General features: G+C 35.8%; 2 protein-coding genes across 3 annotated transcripts; both read left to right on the top strand.

Moving 5' to 3' along the window:
• The first annotated feature begins 10,803 nt into the window (after positions 1 to 10,803).
• Positions 10,804 to 15,954, top strand: LOC7460268 (cytochrome P450 714C3). 2 transcript variants are annotated; one of them, XM_024597859.2, is made up of 7 exons: positions 10,807 to 11,146; positions 11,605 to 11,804; positions 12,396 to 13,040; positions 13,274 to 13,421; positions 14,134 to 14,310; positions 14,955 to 15,115; positions 15,400 to 15,954. In XM_024597859.2, the coding sequence occupies exons 1-7, from the start codon at positions 10,912 to 10,914 to the stop codon at positions 15,478 to 15,480; spliced, it is 1,647 nt and encodes a 548-aa protein (XP_024453627.2). In that variant the 5' UTR covers positions 10,807 to 10,911; the 3' UTR covers positions 15,481 to 15,954. The 2 variants fall into 2 exon arrangements, with proteins under 2 accessions (XP_052307480.1, XP_024453627.2); XM_052451520.1 differs by lacking the exon at positions 14,955 to 15,115 and having other exon boundaries at positions 10,804 to 11,146.
• Positions 15,955 to 18,444: 2,490 nt separating this feature from the next.
• LOC7460269 (cysteine proteinase inhibitor 6) lies at positions 18,445 to 21,117 on the top strand. Its single transcript, XM_002303919.4, has 4 exons — positions 18,445 to 18,724; positions 18,811 to 19,030; positions 20,216 to 20,361; positions 20,768 to 21,117. The coding sequence occupies exons 1-4, from the start codon at positions 18,518 to 18,520 to the stop codon at positions 20,900 to 20,902; spliced, it is 708 nt and encodes a 235-aa protein (XP_002303955.1). The 5' UTR covers positions 18,445 to 18,517; the 3' UTR covers positions 20,903 to 21,117.
• The last annotated feature ends 970 nt before the right edge of the window (positions 21,118 to 22,087 follow it).

The raw sequence follows: 22,087 nt of genomic DNA, 5'->3' as shown, positions 1-22,087 counted from the left end.
CTAGAATTGGTAACCAAACCTCTAGTCTAGTTAAGGGACGGGTACTAGTTACCGGAGTGTTGTAGGGGATGATGTCTGGCAGATGATGAGTTCAGCAGCCTTCGTTAATGGCCATTTCGACAAAGGGCTAGCAGAAAATCTAATTGTCTTAATTCCTAAAGATGGGAGGCCTACAACTTTTAAACAGTTTCTCTCGATTAGCCTTTGTAATGTTATTTACAAGACCATTACAGAGGACGTATGTGAATGGATTAATTGGGCCCCTCCTGAGAACCCGGGTCGTAGCTCCACGGATAATGCTCTAGTCGCTCAAGAGATTATGCAGTATATGAACCATTCTAAAAGCAAGGGTGGCGCTATCGCGGCTAAGAATGATCTAGAGGAGGCTTACGACAGAGTCAGCTGGAATTTCCTCCGGACCACTGTTGAGGAGTTCGGCTTACCACATAAAACAGTAAACTTGATTATGTTTTGTGTCCATGCATCTTCTCTTACCCTTCTATGGAATGGATGTAAGCTTCCTTCATTCTCCTCCGCTCGGGGTCTTCGGCATGGGGATCCCTTATCGCCGTACTTTTTTGTTATCCGCATGGAGAAATTATAATGTCTTATTTCCAAAAAGATTTCGGACAGGACTTGAAAGCCAGTTCAGATTTCCAGAGGTGGACAAAGGATATCCCATCTTCTCTCCGTAGATGATGTTGCGAAAGCGAGTACAGGCCACATGCAACTGATCATGATCAATATGCTTTCAGATTTTTGCACAGCTTCTGGCTTAAGAGCCAACTTTGAAAATTCTAGATGTATATATGTGTTGTAAAAACACTAATAGACGGGTCCAACACAATTTATCCCAGCTTTCTCCTATTAGGTTCGCAGACAACCTTGGAAAGTATCTCGGCTTTCTGCTGCTCCAGGGGACAGTGAAACGAGCATATATACTTTAAATTCAATTTTGACAGGATTCAATCCAAGCTAGCAGATTGAAAAATGAGGCTCTTAAATAAAGCAGGCAGGGTTACCCTTTGGCTTCCTAGCTCGGTCTGCTATAATATTAACAGATTGGTTTGAAACTTTATTTGGGGCAGATCGGATGGAGGTAATGGTCTTCATTTGATGAACTGGAACACTGTTTCTCGCGCCAAGAAAGTTTGGTGGGTTGGGGCTAAGGCATTCTCGGGTTGTTAACATTTCTCCACTTGGGAAACACTCTTGGCAGATGCTAATGAAAGGCAATAAGCTATGGGTCCAGATGTACAAGCAATAGTATCTTTCTTCCAACGATATGCTACATTATTCCGCTCCAGCAGGTAGCTCTATCACTTGGGGTTTAATTTGCAAAGCCTTCTCCTCATTGAGAGATGGGTTCATTTACAAACTTGGCAGGGGATCGATCGAGAAGTCTCTTTGTGGTACGAACCATGGTTGAAGGAGGGAACGGTGGGATCATCAATTGACTATGTGAATGTGCTTGATACTAACTTGCATGTCAAGGATCTTTGGCATAATGGCACGTGGAATTTTACTGCCATCCCAGCTTGGCTCAAGGAACGTATTTTGGCAGTGCCTGTTCCTTCACTTGGATACACAGCGGACTGTGTTATTTGGGTAGCTAATGCTGCTGGAACATACTCAATCAAATCGGCATATTTATGGCTGATTTCCAAGACAAATCAGCTCCTTAAGGAACCGAAATGGAGCTGGCTCTGGTCTCTTCGCACTCCTGGGAAGATTAGAATGCTGATTTGGATGGTTTTCCATAACTGCCTCCCAACTAATCTTTTTTATTCAGGCGTCATCTTATTTTGAGTCCTCTATGCTACCGTTGCAACCAGGAGCCATATGATATCTTCCATTGCTTGAGGGATTGTGGTTTTGCGAAACAAATTTGGAACACCTTGGGGATAACTTGCAGTCACGGTTTTTGGGGTACAAATTTATACAAGTGGATTGTGGATAATATGGCTTCAAGCGATGTGTGTCTGTTCTTTTCCTAGCGGGGATCTGGTGGATTTGGCGTCAACGAAATATTTTCGCTTATGGTGATTACTATAATGGTGACCGATGGCTGATACATCAGATTCATATCCTTGCTCAAGACTGCTATTCGACTTGGGAGAGAAAAGATTTATCTCGCAAGGATATGGCACGGATAATGTGGCAGCGTCCTGAGCATGGGTTTGTGAAGCTGGACGTGCATGGATGGTAGTTCCATTGGCAATCCTGGTCGTATTGGCTTCAGGGGCCTTATCAGAGATTGTGCTGGCAAATGGGTGATAGGTTTTTCTAATTTTGGAGGTCACTAATCTTCTTCCTGAGCTCCTGGCCTTGAAACATGGACTGCTGGTTCCTTGGGATCGGGGTTTTTGAAGAATCTCTGGTGTAGTTTTACGACTTGTTCGGAATGATAATATTCAGTATCATTAGTTTAGAGTTGTTATCGGGCTTAGACAAGTCTAGGTTAATGAAAAAAATAGAAGAAAATTTTTTTTAATCCGGTCAAAACTTAATTATTAATTTTTTAAAATAAAAACTTTTTTTTATCAAAAATAACTTTTTTTTGGTTGAAAAACAAATTTAAAATCAACCCTCTCCCGACCTGTAAACCAAATCTTATCTCATATAAAAAGTTTTAAAACTATAATATCAAAATATAATTATTCTTCAACATATGTTTATGACATATATCTAAGAATGCTCCTCGTATCCTAGTAGTCTTAGTTGCAATTGTGAGTTCGCTGGTCAATCTAAAACTTTGTCTTAAAGATTGTGGATCGGATAAGGAGTTCTGAGAAACATGGGATAAGATGATTATGTTCAAGGATTCTATACCTTGCAATTGGTTGTTGCGAATATACAATTCTCGTGAGAAATGGTGTACAGCTTTTTTCCAATAGTATTTTCTCTAGTGGGGTACTGTTGTCTTGTCTTTCTCAAGGAAGAGAGAGCATCAATAATGGTCTGGATAAAATTGCTGGTAAAACAATGTCCCTTGCAAATTCTGTAAAATGCATGGTTGGCGTTCTAACGAAGCAGAAGAAGACTTCCATTATTCCCAGAGTATAATTCCCACGCATGCAATAAAAAATAGCAGCACAGAAAAGATTTTCTTGATGGCATCAAGGCAGCAACTTTTGAAGAAGTTGGGCGTGTGGGCACTGGATACCCTTTTGAAGTGGCGATGCAGGGAGGAGATTCGAGATTATGAACTGTTCAAATTGACAATTTATCCTTGGAGATCTTTTATAGCTGTAAGAAGTTCGAATCCATGGGTGTTTTTATGCTAACGTGCTTGAAAGAATTCGGGTTAAAATTGTGACAAAGATTCCAGAATAATACCTCCTCGAGCGATTTGCCTATGACTAATTAGTTATAAAATGTCAAGGCAATGAAGTAGCAATACAAAGAAGTGAAGATGGCTTCGATGGTTTTGATGCTAAAGCTGAAGGGTGCAAGTTTAATTAGCTGTGGTAATAATATCATGGAAGGAGGATATGAATTATATCAGAATATGCATCTGTTAATTTATTTATTTTTGGCATATTTACTTAAACACCTGTATATTTTCATGGAGGAAAAGGCAAAAAATAAGCTACATCTCTGGAAAATCCACTTATAATTACTCATGATCCAGAAGAAAAAAAAAAGAGGAAAAAGTTTGAGTAATTATGCCATCCTATACTTCATCTTATAAACTCAGATTATAACCACACTTAATCTAGTACCGCTTCCACTTATTTTACGATGAAGTCTTGAAAAAGTTTCACATAAAAATTAAAATTTTCATATATTATCATCCTGGGTAAGGATATATGGATTTAAATATGGATTTGATATTTGAGTTTGATTACAAGGTTAATCATTTATAAAAAAGTTTTTGATAGTTAAGTCAATAAATATATAAATAATAGTAAGTGTACTAGCTAGGTAAATAATATGTGAGAAAATTAAAAATATATATATAAATATAAACAAGCGTTGGAAATGAGAAAATTATTACTTCACTTAATTACTTAATTATCCGGTAATCCGAAATAAATAATTTCAAACTAGTCTGCAATATAGAGAAAAAGAAAGCGAATCAATAATTGACAGGGATGATAGGCAGATACCCTATATATCAAGAGATTCGTTTTATATGCCAAAGCCATCGACATTCTACGAACCAAAGGACGAGGTGAATGGGTGGAAAATCCATCCCGTACTGAAACATTTCTCCTCTCATTTGGAGATCATGCATGCATGCGTTGATGCTACGAGATTATTGTCTGCTTGATATCTTGAAGGCTGTCTTTGTCGTCCCATGCTGTAAACATGCGTCGACAAAGAATGAGACCAAGCTTGTGCAAGATGTTCGAACTTCATATATATGGAAATCTTCACTGGTGATCATGAATTGCTTTACACGATGTGCTTGATAAAAACATGGAATTGAATGATCTTGTGGCCTTACTAGAGAAATTAAGTTTCACAAATTTGAATGGCTTCCAAGGTGAAAATGGCCTTCTTGTTTTCTCTGTCAAATAATATTTATGTAGTTTTATTTATTAAGAGTAAAATAATACTTTCAATTTAACCTATATATACTTTATTTGCATTTAGGTTAAGACTAAATATTCATAATATACAGATTATTAAGAATTCTAACCTCCTTTTTGTGTTTGATCTTAATTATTTTAATAGGGTATCAGAGCTGGTTTTATAGAACGAAACTTAATCCCGAACACAGTTTTCACGAATCCAACTCTGCGGTGAGCTGGCTGGGGTTTGCAGGGGGCAGCGTGCCCCTGCCAGGGTTCGGGACAGAGCCCCAAAAATTTTTTAAAGTGATATTTTGTCTTCCTCTTCTGTAAAATTTGATATTTCATCTTCCCTTCAGCTTGTGCAATTTGATATTTGCGTTCAGTTTCTGCAATTATTTTGGTATTTCATCTTCCTTTTAGTTTCTGCAATTTGGTATTTGCATTTAGTTTCTGTAATTATTTTGGTATTTCATCAAGAAGATATTTTTTAGTTTCTGCAATTTGGTATTTTGTTTTCTGCTGCTTTTGCATTCTTGTTCTCTGTGACTGTTGATTATGGCTACTGAAAGAGATGATTCGCTTTAGTCTATGAGTGTGAGGTTGGATGGGAAGAACTATTCGTATTGGAGTTATGTAATGAGAAATTTCCTTAAGGGTAAGAAGATGTGGGGGTATGTCAATGAAACTTATATGATACCTAAGAATATTGAGGAGGGGGATGTTGTTTTGATAGATACATGGGAAGCAAATAATGCAAAGATCATTACTTGGATCAATAATTCTGTTGAGCATTCGATAGGTACGCAGTTGGCGAAGTATGAGACAACAAAAGAGGTTTGGGATCATCTGCAAATGTTATTCACACAATCAAATTTTGCAAAACAATATCAATTAGAGAATGACATACGAGCTCTTCATCAGAAGAATATGAGTATTCCAGAGTTTTATTCTGTTATGACAGATCTTTGGGATCAATTGGCTCTTATAGAATCGGCAGAATTAAAGGCATGTGGTGCCTATATTAAGCGTAGAAAGCAGCAACGATTGGTACAGCAGCATTTCGCAGTGATTTCGAAGGACTTAAAGGTTCAATTCTGCATCATTCTCCACTGCCTTCTGTTGACTCTGCTGTCAGTGAGTTATTGGCTGAAGAAATACGTCTTCAGTCTTATTCTGAAAAGAAAATTCTTTCTGCTTCAAATTCTTCTGTACTAGCAGTACCTTCTAAACCATTCTCTAATCATCAGAACAAGCCTTACACAAGGGTTGGCTTTGATGAGTGCAATTCTGTAAGCAAAAAGGTCATTGGAAGGCTCAGTGTCCTAAGTTGAGACAGCATAATCAAGCTTGGAAGCCTGACAATCAGTCACAATCTAATGCTCATAGACCACCTCAGGGTTATAAACCACCACACCACAATACTGCAGCAGTAGCTTTCCAGGCTTTATTACCGATCCTAATACTTTGGCTGAACAATTTTAAAAGTTTCTTTCCTTGCAGCTACAAGCAATATCTGTTTCTTCTTTCATAGGTCATTTGCCTCATAGTTCCTCAGGTATGTCACACTCTGAATGAGTCTTGGATTCTGGTGCTTCCCATCATATGTCTCCAGATTGCTCATCTTTTACCTCTGTGTCCCCCTTATCCTCCATTCTTGTTAGGACTGCTGATGGCACTCCTATGCTCTGAGCAGGTGTTGGTTCTATTGTCACACCTCACCTGTCTCTCCCTAATGTTTATCTTATTCCAAAACTCAAATTGAATCTTGCTTCTGTTGGTCAAATATGTGATTTTGGTGATTATTTAGTCATGTTTTCTGGTTCTTTTTGTTGTGTACAGGATCTGCAGTCTCAGAAGCTGATTGGGACAGGCCGTAGGGAGAATGAACTTATATATTTTGGATGAGTTAAAAGTGTCAGTTGTTGCTGTTGCCGCTACTACTACTGTTGATTTGTCTTCCTTTCGTTTGATTCTTTTATCTTCTAGTTTTTATTTATGGCATTCCCGTCTAGGTCATGTTTCGTCTTCTCATTTGAGATTTTTGGCATCCATAGGAGCTTTAGAAAATTTGAAAACTTGTGACATTTCTGATTGTAGTGGATGTAAACTGGCAAAATTTTCTGTTTTACCTTTTAATCAAAGTATTTCTGTTTCTTTTTCACCATTTGATTTGATTCATTCTAATATATGGGGACCTTCTCATGTTGCCACAAAAAAAGGGTCTCGATATTATGTCTCTTTTATTAATGATCATACTCGTTATTGTTGGGTTTATTTAATGAAACATCGTTTTGAATTCTTTGAGATATATGCAGCTTTTTGAGCTCTTACCAAAACTCAACATTATGATGTGATCAAATGCTTTAGGTGTGATTTGGGTGGGGAATACACCTCTAATAAATTTTGCCAATTGCTTGCCTTAGATGGAACCATCCACCAAACTTCATGTATAGATACTCCTGAGCAAAATGGTGTTGCTGAAAGAAAACATAGGCACATTGTCGAAACTGCTCGTTCTCTCTTGTTGTTTGCTTTTGTTCCTAGTGAGTTTTGGGGAGAAGTTGTTCTTACTACTGTAAGTTTGATTAATACAATTACATCTTCTCATAGTTCGGGTCTATCTCCTTTTGAAAAGTTATATGGGTATGTCCCTGATTATTCCTGATTTAGAGTATTTGGTTGTACTTGTTTCGTTCTTCGTCCTCATGTAGAGCGTAGTAAGATATCCTCTCGATCCGCTATTTGTGTCTTTCTGGTTTATGGTGAAGGTAAAAAGGGGTATCGTTGTTTTGATCCAATAACTCAGAAACTTTATGTGTCTCGTCATGTTGTCTTCCTTGAGCATATACCTTTCTTTTCTATTCCATCCACTACTTATAGCCTGACTAAATCTGATCTTATTCATATAGATCCCTTTTTTGAGGTTCTGGTAATGATACCTCTCCCATGTTCGATCAATTTGTACTCATATGCAGGTACTGGTACTGGTACTTTACTCTTCGGCATACTTGAAGCTCCATTCTTATCTACAGCCCCTCAAGCTTCATCTGAGATTGTGGATCCACCTCTACGTCAGTCCATCCGTATTCGTAAGTTTGCAAAACTACCAGATTTTGCTTATTCTTGTTATTCTTCATCATTTACTTCATTTTTAGCTTCTATTCATTATCTCTTTGAGCCCTCTTCCTATAAAGAGGCAATTCTTGATCCGTTTTGGCAGCAAGCTATAGATGAGGAACTTTCTGCTTTGCATAAGACAAATAATTGGGATCTGGTTCCTCTACCTCCTGGTAAGAGTGTTGTTAGTTGTCATTGGATGTATAAGATCAAGACTAATTCTGATGGGTCTATTTGTCATAGCTTCGATTCGTCAATGATATATTTCTCAGCTTGATGTTAAAAATGTCTTCTTGAATGGAGATCTTTAAGAAGAAGTTTATATGGCACCCCTTCCTGGTACTTCACATGACTCTGGATATGTTTGTAAGCTTAAGAAAGCAATATATGATCTCAAACAAGCACCCCGTGCTTGGTTTGAGAAATTCTCTATTATGATCTCATCTCTTGGCTTTTTTTCTAGCAGTCATGATTCTGCTCTTTTTATTAAGTGCGCTGATGCAGGTCGTATCATCCTGTCTTTATATGTTGATGACATGATTATTACTGGTGATGACATTGATGGTATTTTGGTTTTGAAGACAGAGTTGGCTAGACGATTTGAAATGAAGGATTTGGGTTATCTTCGATATTTCCTGGGTATTGAGGTAGCATACTCACCTAGAGGTTACCTTCTTTCTCAGTCGAAATATATTTGCAGATATTCTTGAGCGGGCTAGACTTACTGATAAAAAGACTGTAGATACTCTTATTGAGGTTAACGCAAGGTACTCTTCTTTTGATGGTTTACCTTTGATAGATCCTACTTTATACCGCACTATTATTGAGAGTTTGGTATATCTCACAATTACTCGTCCAGATATTGCATATGTTGTTCATGTTGTTAGTCAGTTTGTTACTTCTCCTACTACTGTACACTGGGCAGTTGTTCTTTGTATTTTGCGATATCTTCGGGGAACAGTTTTTCAAAGTCTTTTACTTTCATCCACCTCTTTCTTGGAGTTGCGTGCATACTCTAATGTTGATCATGGTAGTGATCCCACATATCGCAAGTCTGTTACCGGGTTCTGTATCTTTTTAGGTGATTCTCTTATTTTTTAGAAGAGTAAGAAACAATCTATTGTTTCTTAATCATCCATCAAAGCAGAATATCGTGCCATGATATCTATTACCAAAAGGATTGTTTGGTTACGTTGGTTACTTGCTGATATGAGAGTTTTCTTTTCTCATCCTACTATTATGTATTGTGACAACCAGAGTTCTATTCAGATTGTTCACAACTCGGTTTTTCATGAGCGAACTAAACACATTGAGATCGATTGTCATCTTACTCGTCATCATCTCAATCATGACACCATTGCTTTGCCTTTTGTTCATTCTTCCTTGCATATTGCAGATTTCTTTACCAAGGCACATTCCATCTCTCGTTTTTGTTTTCTGGTTGGCAAACTCTTGATGCTTATAGCTGTCGCATCGTGAGTTTGAGGGGAGATGTTAAATAATATTTATGTAGTCTTATTTATTAAGGGTAGAATAATACTTTCAGTTTAACCTATATATATATTTTATTTGTATTTAGGTTAAGACTAAGCACTCATAATATACAAATTATTCAGAATTCTAGCCTTCTTTTTGTGTTTGATCTTAATTATTTTAACATTCTCGACGTGGCGTAGATAAGCTCAGTTAAATGGTGTAGATAAACTCCAGAAATCCATGAACACGTGTTTTCTCGAGGTGGCTTGATTTTTGCTTTAATGACATCAATTTTGAATGGGAAATCTTGCGTGGATCGGGCAAGTAGAGATATATGTTAGCCTAGCATGGATGAAAATATAGTGTCCACGGTATAGAACGATCATAAGTTTATTAAATTTAGTTTTTTAAATTATATTTTGTATCATTTTTATTAAACTATATTTGATCTAAAGAGTCAAAATAGGACATGGTTGACTCATTTTATCTCAAATTAGATATAAAAAAATTAACTCGAATTTAATTTAACATGAAGGTCAATCGAAAACTTAATTAATCCATCTTAACCTGAATATAAAAATAATTATTTAAAGTTGATCCACTAATTATTTAGTCAAAATACTAATTTAAAAAAATATTGTTTTTCTTACTCTTAAACGAGTTTAATATTTATTACTCAATAGTGTTTTTATATAAATTATTTTTAATCATTATTTTTTATAAATTTATTTACTTGGACAAATTTATATCAAAAGTACCAATGGATATGCTTTCAACTCAAAGCTTATTTTAAAAAAAATATTTTAAATTAAAAACAATTTAAATACACCACTAAACTCAACATACCAATGAATTAATTAGTGTCATGAGATACTCATGGGATAAGTTAATTTGCCCCCTGGCATAAAATAATTGGGATCTCCACGTGTCCGCTGAGCCGCCTTCTATTCTTATTGTGTTGAAACTTGAAAGTATTAGACGCTGGTTTTGATTCACTAATAAAAAAATATTTCTTAGAAAAATTATAGGTTGACCAAACCATATTTTTTCTAAAAAATTATATTAAAATTTAATCAATCTAAGTAGTTTAATAGTTTTCATCAAAGTTATTAAATTTAGCTGTATCCATATACAATCTAAGGCTTTGTTTTTTTTTTTAAAAAAAATATTTTAAAAACATTTAATTTTAAATTAATATTTTTTTAATATTTTTAGATCATTTTGATACATTAATGTAAAAAATAATTTTTAAAAAATAAAAATATATATTTTTAAATAAAAAATACTTTAAAAACCAATCATAATTACATTAATTATAATTAGTTAGTTAACTGGTTTAAATAAAAAGTTATTATTTTAATTTTTAAAAAAATTAAAATAATATATTTTAAAATTAAATGTAATTTTAACTGTGTTAATTAAGTTACAAGTTGGGACCGGGTTAGGTCCAACAAAACTAATTTTTATTTTTATAGTGAAAAAAAAAGAGGCACGCGTCCTGAAGTCACGGTAACAAACGACATCGAGATAAGGATTCGCCCATCGAACAGTTCCGTCACAGCCAATGGATACCAAAAACACACACGTGTCATCTATATAACCGCAGACATGAAATAAAAAAAATCAAAATCAAGACAGTGACGCAAGGAAAAAACTAACAATAACAATTAGTTGAATGCAACTTGAAATTAATTTAAGCCAGTCACCTTCGGAACCTAGAGAAAGAAAAGTCAAAGAAACTCTCTCATCTCATCTCTGTCTCTCCCTCCCTCCCTCTCTCTCTCTCGATGAGAAAATGAATTCAATTTTGAAGTCAGTGAACGGTTTCATTTCATCGGAATCCGCAAGAGAGTATGCGAAGAAGGAATTCAATGCGATTCTATGGATCGCCTTGATTACCATTACCGCTCTTTTGCTTGATAAGGTCTTTACGCTGTTTAGATTATGGTCCAAAGCTAGTAAGATCCCTGGACCGCCTTGTAATTCCTTTTTTGGCCATGGAAACCTCGGTTCTCGTGAGAATTTCATCGGTGAGTGAGTTTTTTATTTTATTTTGGTTTCTGTTTGGTTGCTGAGAAAATGAAGGACAAATAAGGCTTTACTTTTGCCTTTTCAGTTCATGAGAGTTTAAATCTTCAAAGGTTTAGTGAGGTGTTAATTAATTAGGCTGACTAGAGCTTGATTTCGTGTTTGGTTGCTGAGAAAACGAAGGGCAAATTTGGTTTTACTTATTCCTTTCAGTTTATGAGAGAGTTAAAATTTGTGAAGTTTATTGAGGTGTTACTTAATTTGGTTGACTAGAACTTGATTTTGTGTTATAGTTTCTGTTTGGTTATTGAGAAAATGAAGGAAACTTGGGATTTTCTTTTAATCTGTGAGAAAACGAGTTCTGTAATATTATGCTTTATGAGTGATTTGTTTAGAGTATGATTTTTTTATTAAATGATGATTGGTTTAGAGAATGATTTTTTATTTTTTTGGTTGTTAGATCTTTTATCGGAGTCGCATGATAAATATGGATCAGTTTTCAAGTTGTGGTTGGGGCCAACTCAGCTTTTGGTATCTATGAAGGACCCAACCCTTATCAAAGATATGCTTTCGAAGGCTGGAGATAAATTGCCTTGCATTGGGAAGGCATTTCGTTTGGCCTTTGGACGATCAAGTCTCTTCTTTTGCTCATATGACCAGGTAGAAGTTTTTCTTTGCTGCTTGCTGTAGCATTTACCTGTGTTTTAGTATTGGTAAACATTTGCAAGATTACTGAACTTGGAAGAATGTATGTGTAAGGCTGAGTTGTACCAGCGATTTCTCTTGTAACCCATAATGGTGGTAGGCAACCATAGAAGATATAAAAATTGAAGTCTTGTGGGGGACAAGTCATTTGTTGCCAGTGACTGAATAGCTCTAGTATGGAACACAACCAAGTATGCACTGTAAGGTACAGAAATTGACATGTTAAGAAACTGGTAGATTTTGAAATTAGGGAGAGTGTGATCGGTCTTGTGATGTTGGGGGGTTGGGTTTATGGTTTTTGGAGCTTAGATAGAACATGAAAAAAAAAAAAATGTAGCAGTGAGGGGACTCATTTTTCCTTAGGAAGGGTCAGGGACCCTTGGATCCATCTGTCTTTGTGGTTGAAAAGAGAAACAACTCAACATCTTTATTGTTGGAGGATACAAATCATAGATTATTGTTTCTCTCTCTTTCTTTAACTATGATTATTAATTTATGCAATTTCCTTTCTCATAGTACTCACGCATAACTTCTTTCCTTCTGCAGGCACAAAAGGGAAGAGAATCACTAGCGTTGGAATTGGATGATAAAATGCTTGGGAGAGCGAATGTAATCCCTAAAAATGTTGTGGACTGTATCATGGAAGGAGTCGATGCTAGTATGAGCACGGGAAGTGTTGATTGTAAATTAATTTCACAGCATATGGCTTTTACCATTTTGGGGACCACGCTTTTTGGAGATACATTCCTGGCTTGGTCCAAGGCAACTTTTTATGAGGAGCTTCTGATGATGATTGCTAAAGATGCTTCCTTTTGGGCTTCATATAGATTTACACCTTTCTGGAAACGGGGATTTTGGAGGTACCAGTCATTGTGCACGGAATTGAAATGCTTAACTCTAGACATTGTTCAACAGTGTGGAAAAAATTACAAACTATTTTGCCATATGGATCAAAACTCTCACATTGGAACTGCAAAAGTAGGAATAAAGGCTGCATCTGGTGCACCACCTTCTTCCGGTGTTGAGATGCAAGATAATTTTTTCTATCAGGAGCTTGGTGGTGATCTTATTGCAAGAGAAGAACCATGTGGAAATATTATGGGTTTGATGTTTCATGGATGCATAGCCACTACAAGTTTAATTGGTAGTATCCTGGAGAGGCTTGTTGCAGATGCAGAGATACAGGATAAGGTATGGGCCTTTTTCATTTGCTAAGAGGGGCCAAGTGGACCCAGTGTACATGTGCTTATTCCTGCTTCATGCACATCTTTGGCATCCCTGAATAGGTTGATGGAAAATTGTTAAGCTTTCATAGTTTGACTGTTTCATCTTTTTCACCCCTAAAGGGTAGACCCTGTTGCCACGATTCCCTTTGAGGTCTATGCTACTATATACATGTAATTCAAATTTTTGAAATTTTACAGATATATTCTGAGATAATGAAGGTAAAGAAGGGTTCAGTGAGAGAAGATCAAGATGTTGAGGAAATGCTTTTGTTATTGGCAACTATTTATGAATCAGCCCGTCTTCTGCCAGCAGGACCTTTGCTGCAGAGATGCTCTTTGAAAGATGGTAAGAGATTGCCTTCTTGTTTGCCAAGTACTGGGAAATAGTGCAGCCTTTTGTTTTTGTCTTTCTTAGATTTGTAGCTTGCTTACAGTATCATGATGAGCTGTATGTTTTAAACCTAATTGTTTAAGACCTTTGCTTATTCCTGCTTATACATCTCAATGTCAACTAGGCTTTAATCCAAATATTCTGAAACTGGGGTGGTGAGTCCTTTGCTCATTTCTATCTATATCTTCACGAATTCAGAAATTCATTTTTAGGTTTTTTGCACAGGGTTAAGGTGGGGAACAGAAAAGGGTGGGGGAAGCCTTCTCTGGCTAAAAAATACCTGAGCGAGTTTTACACTATGTCTAGCTAAAGCCTAATGGTGTTTTGTGTATTGACAGTAATTCTGACATACCATTTATACCAGGTTATGGACTGAAGGACAAGTAACCAGTCGTTGGTTCCTATCACTCCACTTGAAATGTTATCAAAGTGATTTAACAGTGTTTTGTCTTTCATTAAAACTGATATGTTGCTGCTGAATTCAATCAATATTACATTGACTTGCCTTGCTGTAGTTTCTTATTATCCTATCTGTATCTGTAGACTAGCTTAGTTTATCATACAGCAGAGATTTCTACTCCTGATCATTCTTGCCTATTCTGGTTTCTGAAAGGTTTTTATAATACACCATTAATGATTCTTTCTTTTTCCTTCTTTTGACTGCAAGATTTGATTCTTAAAAATGGTATGTTAATACCAGCTGGAGCACTACTTGTTGTGCCTGCACAATTGCTGCAGATGGATGGTTCTAGTTGGGGCAGTGATGCTAGCAAATTTAATCCATATCGATTTTTATCAAAAGCTGGAAAGGGCTCTGATTTGGTGCAGGATACATCATTTACAGGTTTCACTTCTAGCCATTACCAAATATGATCACTCCCAATATAAATGAGTTACACCTTGTTTCAAGTACCCCTGTAATATCACTGATAATCACTGCTCATTGATTTCTGAGGTTTTTTTTGTTTATTGTAGTTAATTAGTTATAGCCTTATAGGCGAGTCATGTGCCTGCCTAGGTGTTTAGTTGAGATTAGATGATGTAGTCACTCCGGTCTGGCTCACAAATTGGGCAGGTTTAGTTAGGTGCTTGCCTTTGGTACCTGAACAAGTGCCTTGGAAATGAAAAACACTGAAACACCTTTCTTTTGTAGCTAGGAGAATATTGACTTTTTAAGCACCTGCCTGGATTAGAAAATTTACCATAGTGTCCCTCATATTTTGCCATCCAAATCTTTTAAACTGCTCATAAAATGCAAGACAACTTCCCTTTGAAGACCCATTAAGCTGTGACTTTGGTAACTAGAAAGTAATGGAGCAGAATGGCCCTCAACCTCTCATCTTTCCCTTGGGTCTAATATCCTAAAAATATTGAACGCATTATTTGCAAACACTGCATGGATTGTTGTGCTTTAATCAACATTAAATCTTGGCAGCTCTCATTTTTGATTTACTAATCTTTGTTCGCCATCTGTTCTAAATGCTGCAGAAGAAGCTGCAGATCCAATTCCGTGTTCATTCGTTTTGAATGATCCAAATGATGATGCAGCATTTCTTCCCTTCGGTTCTGGCATGCGGACTTGTGTGGGTCAGAAATTTGTAATCCGTGGAGTTGCCACTTTGTTTGCTTCATTGCTTGAACGCTATGAGGTCTGTGCTGAACTGTCATCATTCTTCAATTCTTGAAAAAGAAATTCTCCATTTTTTTATTGTTTCCCAAATGTTAAAGATGCTATTGCAAGCAAAAAGTTGTGTAAAATCAATGCATTTGGTTTGTTTGACAAGTTTTTTTTTTTTTTTTTTCAAGTTATGATATTTAGTGTCTAGACTTGTTTGATGAGATTAATAGTCTCTCTTGTTTTGATATTTTTATTTGCTGTGCACACGATCTTTGATAAAAAAAATTCTTTTCTTATTTTGATGCCAAATCACAGGTAAGGCCCCGTCCTCAATTGGGAAATGACCCAAAATCAACAACTAATCCGGAGATAGTCTTTGTGAAAAGAAGCCGCTGAAAGAAGAAATGTGAAGGTTATGGTGCGAATACTTGTTCTTGTTGTTACTTCTTGAGTCGTCGACGTATTCCCTTACCTTTGATGGGAAGGCATCTGGTTTTGTTCTTTCCTTAGTGTCATCAGAACTGATGGGGAGTCCTATCCTGTTTTTGCTCATTAGCTACCAAGCGGGAGGATGTTACACGGGTATGTTTTGTGGGCTCCTGTTTTTTCCTCTCCGTGTTTTAAATAGCTCAAGTGCTGTCCAAGTGGCATGATATTTTTCTTCATGTCTTTGAAGCACTCTGAGCCTATATTTGCTACTGAGCCATGTGGTTTTCATCTCCATCTTTTAACAATTTCCAAACTTTTTTTTTTTTTGTTTTTTCTCTCTCAAAGAGAGAGTTTATGTTGTATCTTGATACCCTCAGAACACTGTGCAAGGCTGTTAGCATGTTGGTTGGTTGAATAAATGTTTTGCATGCTAATGTTTTAGTTGGGCTCCGTCTCTCCTCTGTACTGTGGTTACTATTATAGATGCCTGCAACAAAATCTATCTATTGATTGCATCAGGGAAAACTGCATCAAGAGCATTTCATCAATCCCTGTGTTTGAAAAATATACACAAGTTAGTCCCTGGTTAGGGTAAACATCTACAAGACAAACAACAATGAGAACATGTAATAATAATTGTTAAAAACCATTTCTTTCAATCATAAAATATCATTTGTCCCATTGCCAGTGCATTGCACTCCCCCCTCAGCCACAACATAAACAATTGACATATTTAAGCCTTTGGGCTTGTTTATTTTTCTTTTTCGAAAATGTGTTTGAAAAAATTTGATTTTTTTTATTTTTTTATTTTAATTTAATATGTTTTTGTTATTTTTATATTATTTTGATGTGTTGATTTTAAAAAATAAATAATATTATTTATACATCCCCGAAAAAACTCTGTCCATTAAGGCCAGCTACACCTAACAAAACCTCCCTACCTTTAGAAACCTACTTTTTCATTCCAAGCAATCAAATGAGATGCCTTTTAAAACTTGCAAGACAAGACGTTACCTCTAATAAAGCCAAGACTCTCGGTTCGTGAAATTCTGAGGTCGACTATGATGTTGACGTTCGCTAGGTGCAGAAGTGGAAGGGCTTTAGGAATTTTAGATGAAAACTAGATTTTGGTCCATGCTAAACTGTGTGTCCAATCAATGGTTTAGCGGAAAAAAAATAAAGTAGGCAATGCTAACGTGTTCTTAGGGAAAAAATAAAAATCTTGCGGGGTTAGCTGAAAAAAACTAACAATATGAATAAATATTTATGAAATCAAACACCAATAAAATGATAAAATATATATTTGAAACAACAATAACTTAAAAAAAAAATTATGAAAATCAATTTAAAATAAATTAAAAGTTAAATGATAAAATTAAAAAAAAATTAATTAAAACTTTTTTGAAAATAAAACAATGAAATTAAAACAAAAAATCAAGTAAAAAAAAAAAAACTCTTGAATGCGAGCTCGAGTAGCCCAATGCATTTGGACCTTTATAAAAAAAGCCTAAATACCTAGGTTTGCTAGCCTAGGCGTGACATGTTGCATGCTATGTCTAGATTTTGACAAATAAAATTCATTTTAAACAATTTTATTAAATAAAAAAACACTATAGATCTAAAATAAACTCATTCTTTCCTTTAAAAATCCTAAAAAGGTCCAAAAAAATACAATCCTAAAACAAAAACTTCTCATCTACAATCTTAAGGTAACCTCACGATAAAATAACATCCTGTTAGAATTATTCTCGTCGAATAGAATTTGTTGATATTAATATTAAAATCAGTATCAACCCACATTTTCTTTCTCTATCATTGATTTTCTCTCAATACCCTTTACTAACAAATTAAAAGCAAATTGTCTCAGTGACTTCATAAGGATCCAATCATAAAAATAATGGCTTGATGAACAAAATGATAAAAAAGAGCAACTATTCAAATCCAAAGTGAAAACAAAAGAGGATGGACGGTTTTTTGTTTTGTATAGTAAAAGTATGAGCTCCTTTATTTTCTTCTGCAGTTGTGATTTGTAATTATAATGCAATTGTCCAAACTAAAGAAAGATGTTTTAGATAGAGAAAGTTGAGGAAAGTGGAGTCAAGGGAGAAAGCACTGTTTATTTTGAAGGAGAGAAACATGATTTTAGGGCCCATTACACAACAAGGGTACAAATCTTTTTATTTTTTAATTTTACTTGGTCTATTTATTTGTTTATATAGCTATTTATTCTGTTGTCGATGCTTCCAAAAACACCTTTAAATAGAGAGGGATAAATATTTAATATTGAAAAAAAAAACTCATTATCAATCTAATTTGAGTATTAATCTATTCAATTCAAAAGAAAAAAACCCACACCAGTATCTCGATTAAATTTCAAACATGGATTTGATTTACACTCCGATAAACTTCGATCAACAGAATATTTAACTTATTTCTCATAATAAAATGATTAATCAATTCACCTTTTAAAGTAAAATAAAAACTAATTTATAATCAACTTTTTTAAAAATCTGGCTATTTGGCACACCTTTTGACCATAATAATTAAATCCTCATTGATTCATGATGTTGCTCAAGATTTAAGTTATATATTAAAATTTTAAACCAGATTAATTTAAATATATATTTTTTATTTTTAAAAATTAAAACCGAGTCTATCACAGGGTGTGGATTAATCTAGTTAATTTTGAACTAGCTTTTCTTTAACATCCAACCCAAACCAGGGATGAGTCGGCAGGGCGTTGGGTCAGTCAGCCGATTAATAATTTTTCTTTGAATTATATTTTATTAAATGGACCCACCAGTCAGCTGAGTACCTTACTCACTAAGCAAAAGATATATACGAGCGCCACGCATCTCAAGGATGACCGCGTAAAGACACGCGTCGAAATCTCCCTCCCCCAATCATAGGAACCAAGCCAAGAAGATCACTTTAAAACCTTAGAGAAGGGTAAAAATCCAACACCAAGACAAGAAGTCCCCACAAATATATAAATACGAAGCCCATGATCTCCCCTTCCTTCATCTCTCCATTACTCACACTAGCTGTTGTCCTTGCCGTTACAATCACCCCTCAAATTTCTGCCTCTGGAGGATTCTGTCAGGAGAAAATGGCCACTCTCGGCGGCGTTCACGACTCTCAAAGCTCCCAAAATAGCGCCGAGATCGACAGCCTCGCTCGCTTCGCTGTCGATGAACACAACAAGAAAGAGGTAAAAACTATGAGCATGACATTAAATTTGTTGGTTTTTTTTTTAAGATTTGAAAATGATGGAGTCTTCTCTTTTTTTTGTTGAAGAATGCGATATTGGAGTTTGCGAGGGTAGTGAAGGCGAAAGAGCAAGTGGTTGCGGGGACAATGCATCATCTTACGATTGAAGCGGTTGAAGCGGGGAAGAAGAAGCTTTATGAGGCCAAAGTCTGGGTTAAGCCGTGGCTTAACTTCAAGGAGTTGCACGAGTTCAAGGATGCCGGTGATGTTCCTGTGTTTACCTCCTCTGATCTCGGTGTCAAGAGAGGTTGATAACCATAATCTCCCAGTTAGTAGAACAACGTTGAAATCAATCCAAGTGTGTTTTGGTTTTTAATAATCTGTCTGGGCTATCAAAATATTGTTAATTTATCATCGTGTGTGTTAATTTTAAGTGTTTGAAAGGTTGTATTGCGTGTTATTTCAATAATCCTTTATGGGTTTTAATCTGGGAAGCTCATTGTTTGTGTTGTTGTCATGTTTTAGAGCATAGGCAATGGTTGTGTAATTTACAAGCTTTGTAATTTACTAGCATTGATTAAGTTATTTTGTAGTTGAAGAGGGTAGTGGGGTTCTTACATTTCTCATGGATAATTACTAGAAGAGTGAGTGAATGTGGTTTAGAGGAATAATGAAGGCTTTACGTTTCGTTGTTGGTTTGATATGCAGAGTGGTTGGTGCTTGGTGGTACCTGTTATAGAAATTTGAATTGAATCGAAATTTTAAAATCATGGTTGAATTTAGGTCCAAATCTATCAAGAGGGTGCAATTTGTGGAGAAAGAATCTTACTTGTGACAGTGTTGTGGGTCTTTTAGTTTATGGATGCGAACATATTGTGAGGTGATTTCATTTTATGATGGCGGGGCAAGTGGTTTGCATTACTGGACTACTTGTGTTCGTTGCAAACTTCCAAATGTTTCAATAACCCTGTTGATTCCATATGGCACATTGGATTTAAACACAAAGCTTTAGAATTCTTCTGCATATGGGAAGTTTGTTAATCTGGGATGAAGAAAACAGGGTATTTCTCATGAAAAAAATGGCGCGTTATTCATCAAAAAATAATATTGAGTGCTTCATGTTCCATTTATCTGCTTTTCATGCTGAGTGATTGGTTATTGGTACTTGTTCTCGGAATTTGAAGTGCATCTAAATTTCAATTTCATGGTTGAAATCGTGTCTAAATCTATTAATAGGGTGATGGAATCAGTGGAAGCGGAGTCTTATTAGTGGCAGTATTGATGCCTTGATAGTCTATTGATATGATCATGTTATGAGGCAATCTCTTCTTACAATGTAGGCAAATGGTTAACATTACACAGAACAATTCGCAAACTTGTGTCCCACTACTATGTTGTTCCAATCTCATATGACATTGGATTGGAGCACTAAGCTTTAAAGTTCTGCATTTGGACCATTACTATCATACTGATCATGGGATTTGTAAAACAGATGGTCATGCTCCTGGATGGCGAGCAGTGCCAGTGCATGATCCTTCAGTCCAAGATGCAGCAGTTCATGCTTTGAAGTCCATCCAGCAGAGGTCCAACTCTCTGTTCCCTTATGAACTTCAAGAGGTCGTTCATGCAAATGCTGAGGTCAGCTCTTTTTCTTCTCTCTCAATTTTATTTTTCCTGTTGGCGCCTTGTTAGTTTTAATGCAACACATTCATTTAACTCCATTGATATTAACATGTAGAATGAGAAAGCTTTAAAAACATGTGCCGAATTTCCTCAAGACTGAGAGATTATACTCGAATCTAACAACTACCAATCAATCGCTGACTAGTGGGGGGGTGGCTACACCAATCAGTGGCTTTTAAGTGTACTGTTGATTTAAGTTATGTTTAATCTTAGAATAAATGTGCGGGTGCATGCTTGTCCATTAGTTTTCTAGATCATGGTTGTCGTCTTGTGGTCATTGGTTTACCTTGTCTTATTTTCTGAAGAGCAAAGATATAAGAGCACAAACAATCATTGATGAATATTTTAAACTAATTCACAGGTGGTAGATGATTCTGCAAAATTTGATATGCTTCTCAAGGTGAAGAGGGGAAGCACTGAAGAGAAATTCAAGGTATTGGTGCACAAGAACAATGAGGGCAACTACCATCTCAATCAGATGGAGCCACATGCCTGACTTCACAACTTCCTGTTTGACGTGCTAAAATGGCAATAAACTAGAAATATCTGGTAGTTTACAGTGTAATCGTTGTTGTGTTGTGAATGGCTGAAAGCACTGAATGCTGATGCTAATCAGTGTTATGAGAAGAACATGCATGGAATTTTAAAACATTGTCTCTGGACGTGTAGGTTCTCTATTATCAGGAAAATATATGAAAATTGACAGATCTAGCTATGGCGCATGGTCATGGCTCGAATGGGGCTGACCCAGTCCTTGAACCGTCGAGTTCTTGAATATCCAGTAGGAGACAAATCCCCGGATTACGAGGATCGTGCTCACGGTCCCTGCCGACAGTTTGTGCTAATTAATGTATCGATGTGGAGTCAGTTTTTCAGTAGATAAACCTGGGGTTGAGAAAATTAGAGTCCAGGGAAACAAGGTTGATGTGGTTGCATTTTTTGTGATGTATTTAATTCGGTTGACTGGTATTTTTTACATTAGTAAAAATAAAAAAATAAAAAAATATAGTATCCTTTTATTATGATAGCAGCGGAGGTACATCTGATGTACACTTATAAAAAGATTTTTCTTATATTATAAGTGATGTCATCACTTGAATTATGTGCTATTTTATTTTATTTTTAACGGTTAGTTGACAAGTATAAATTTTTCCCATCACCTGATTGGGTTAAATGCCATTTGGGCTCCGCTGGGATATAATTTTCCTGCCACTTGATAATATGTGCTAGAGACAATTCTCTATCCAACGATGCGTGGGCTTTGTCTCCTGCGGTGGGCCCGAACACTGGGCTTTGTTGCTTGGATTATTTCATTTCAAGGTCCAGTTCTAGAATCTCAATTAACTTTTTTCTGATGGCCATCCGCTAATGTCTCAACTTCCCCCCAGGAAAAGTTAACAATCCTGGATAATACTATGGATAAAAGCCCCTTATTAAGTACCCGTACAATATTGTGTTTTCGGCAATAATTTTTTTTCTTTTTCTTTTTTTGTTATAAATAATAAGTTTAAATCTAGGACTGATAATTTAATCCAGACTTGATGTATCTCAACATTACCACCGATTTAAATGAAATTTTTTTCTATCTTAGCCCAAACCTAATTTAAAAAATATATATATTAGTATTATATACACATATAATAATATATGCATGTATACATAATATTTATAATTTCTATAT

The sequence above is a fragment of the Populus trichocarpa genome, chromosome 3, assembly GCF_000002775.5.
Source record: "Populus trichocarpa isolate Nisqually-1 chromosome 3, P.trichocarpa_v4.1, whole genome shotgun sequence".
NCBI classification, from domain to species: Eukaryota; Viridiplantae; Streptophyta; class Magnoliopsida; order Malpighiales; family Salicaceae; genus Populus; species Populus trichocarpa.
The sequence above is the reverse complement of the archived record's forward strand: the minus strand, read 5'-3'. Positions and strand labels throughout refer to the sequence as shown.

What these genes read in the sequence shown, in the direction of transcription:
- LOC7460268 (XM_024597859.2), top strand. Translation starts at nt 10,912, where the DNA reads ATGAATTCAATTTTGAAGTCAGTGAACGGTTTCATTTCATCGGAATCC. An exon ending in TTCTCGTGAGAATTTCATCG is followed by an intron (nt 11,147 to 11,604) that starts GTGAGTGAGTTT and finishes TTTGGTTGTTAG; the next exon opens with ATCTTTTATCGGAGTCGCAT. An exon ending in TCTTTTGCTCATATGACCAG is followed by an intron (nt 11,805 to 12,395) that starts GTAGAAGTTTTT and finishes TTCCTTCTGCAG; the next exon opens with GCACAAAAGGGAAGAGAATC.
- LOC7460269 (XM_002303919.4), top strand. Translation starts at nt 18,518, where the DNA reads ATGATCTCCCCTTCCTTCATCTCTCCATTACTCACACTAGCTGTTGTC. An exon ending in TGATCTCGGTGTCAAGAGAG is followed by an intron (nt 19,031 to 20,215) that starts GTTGATAACCAT and finishes TTTGTAAAACAG; the next exon opens with ATGGTCATGCTCCTGGATGG. An exon ending in TCGTTCATGCAAATGCTGAG is followed by an intron (nt 20,362 to 20,767) that starts GTCAGCTCTTTT and finishes ACTAATTCACAG; the next exon opens with GTGGTAGATGATTCTGCAAA.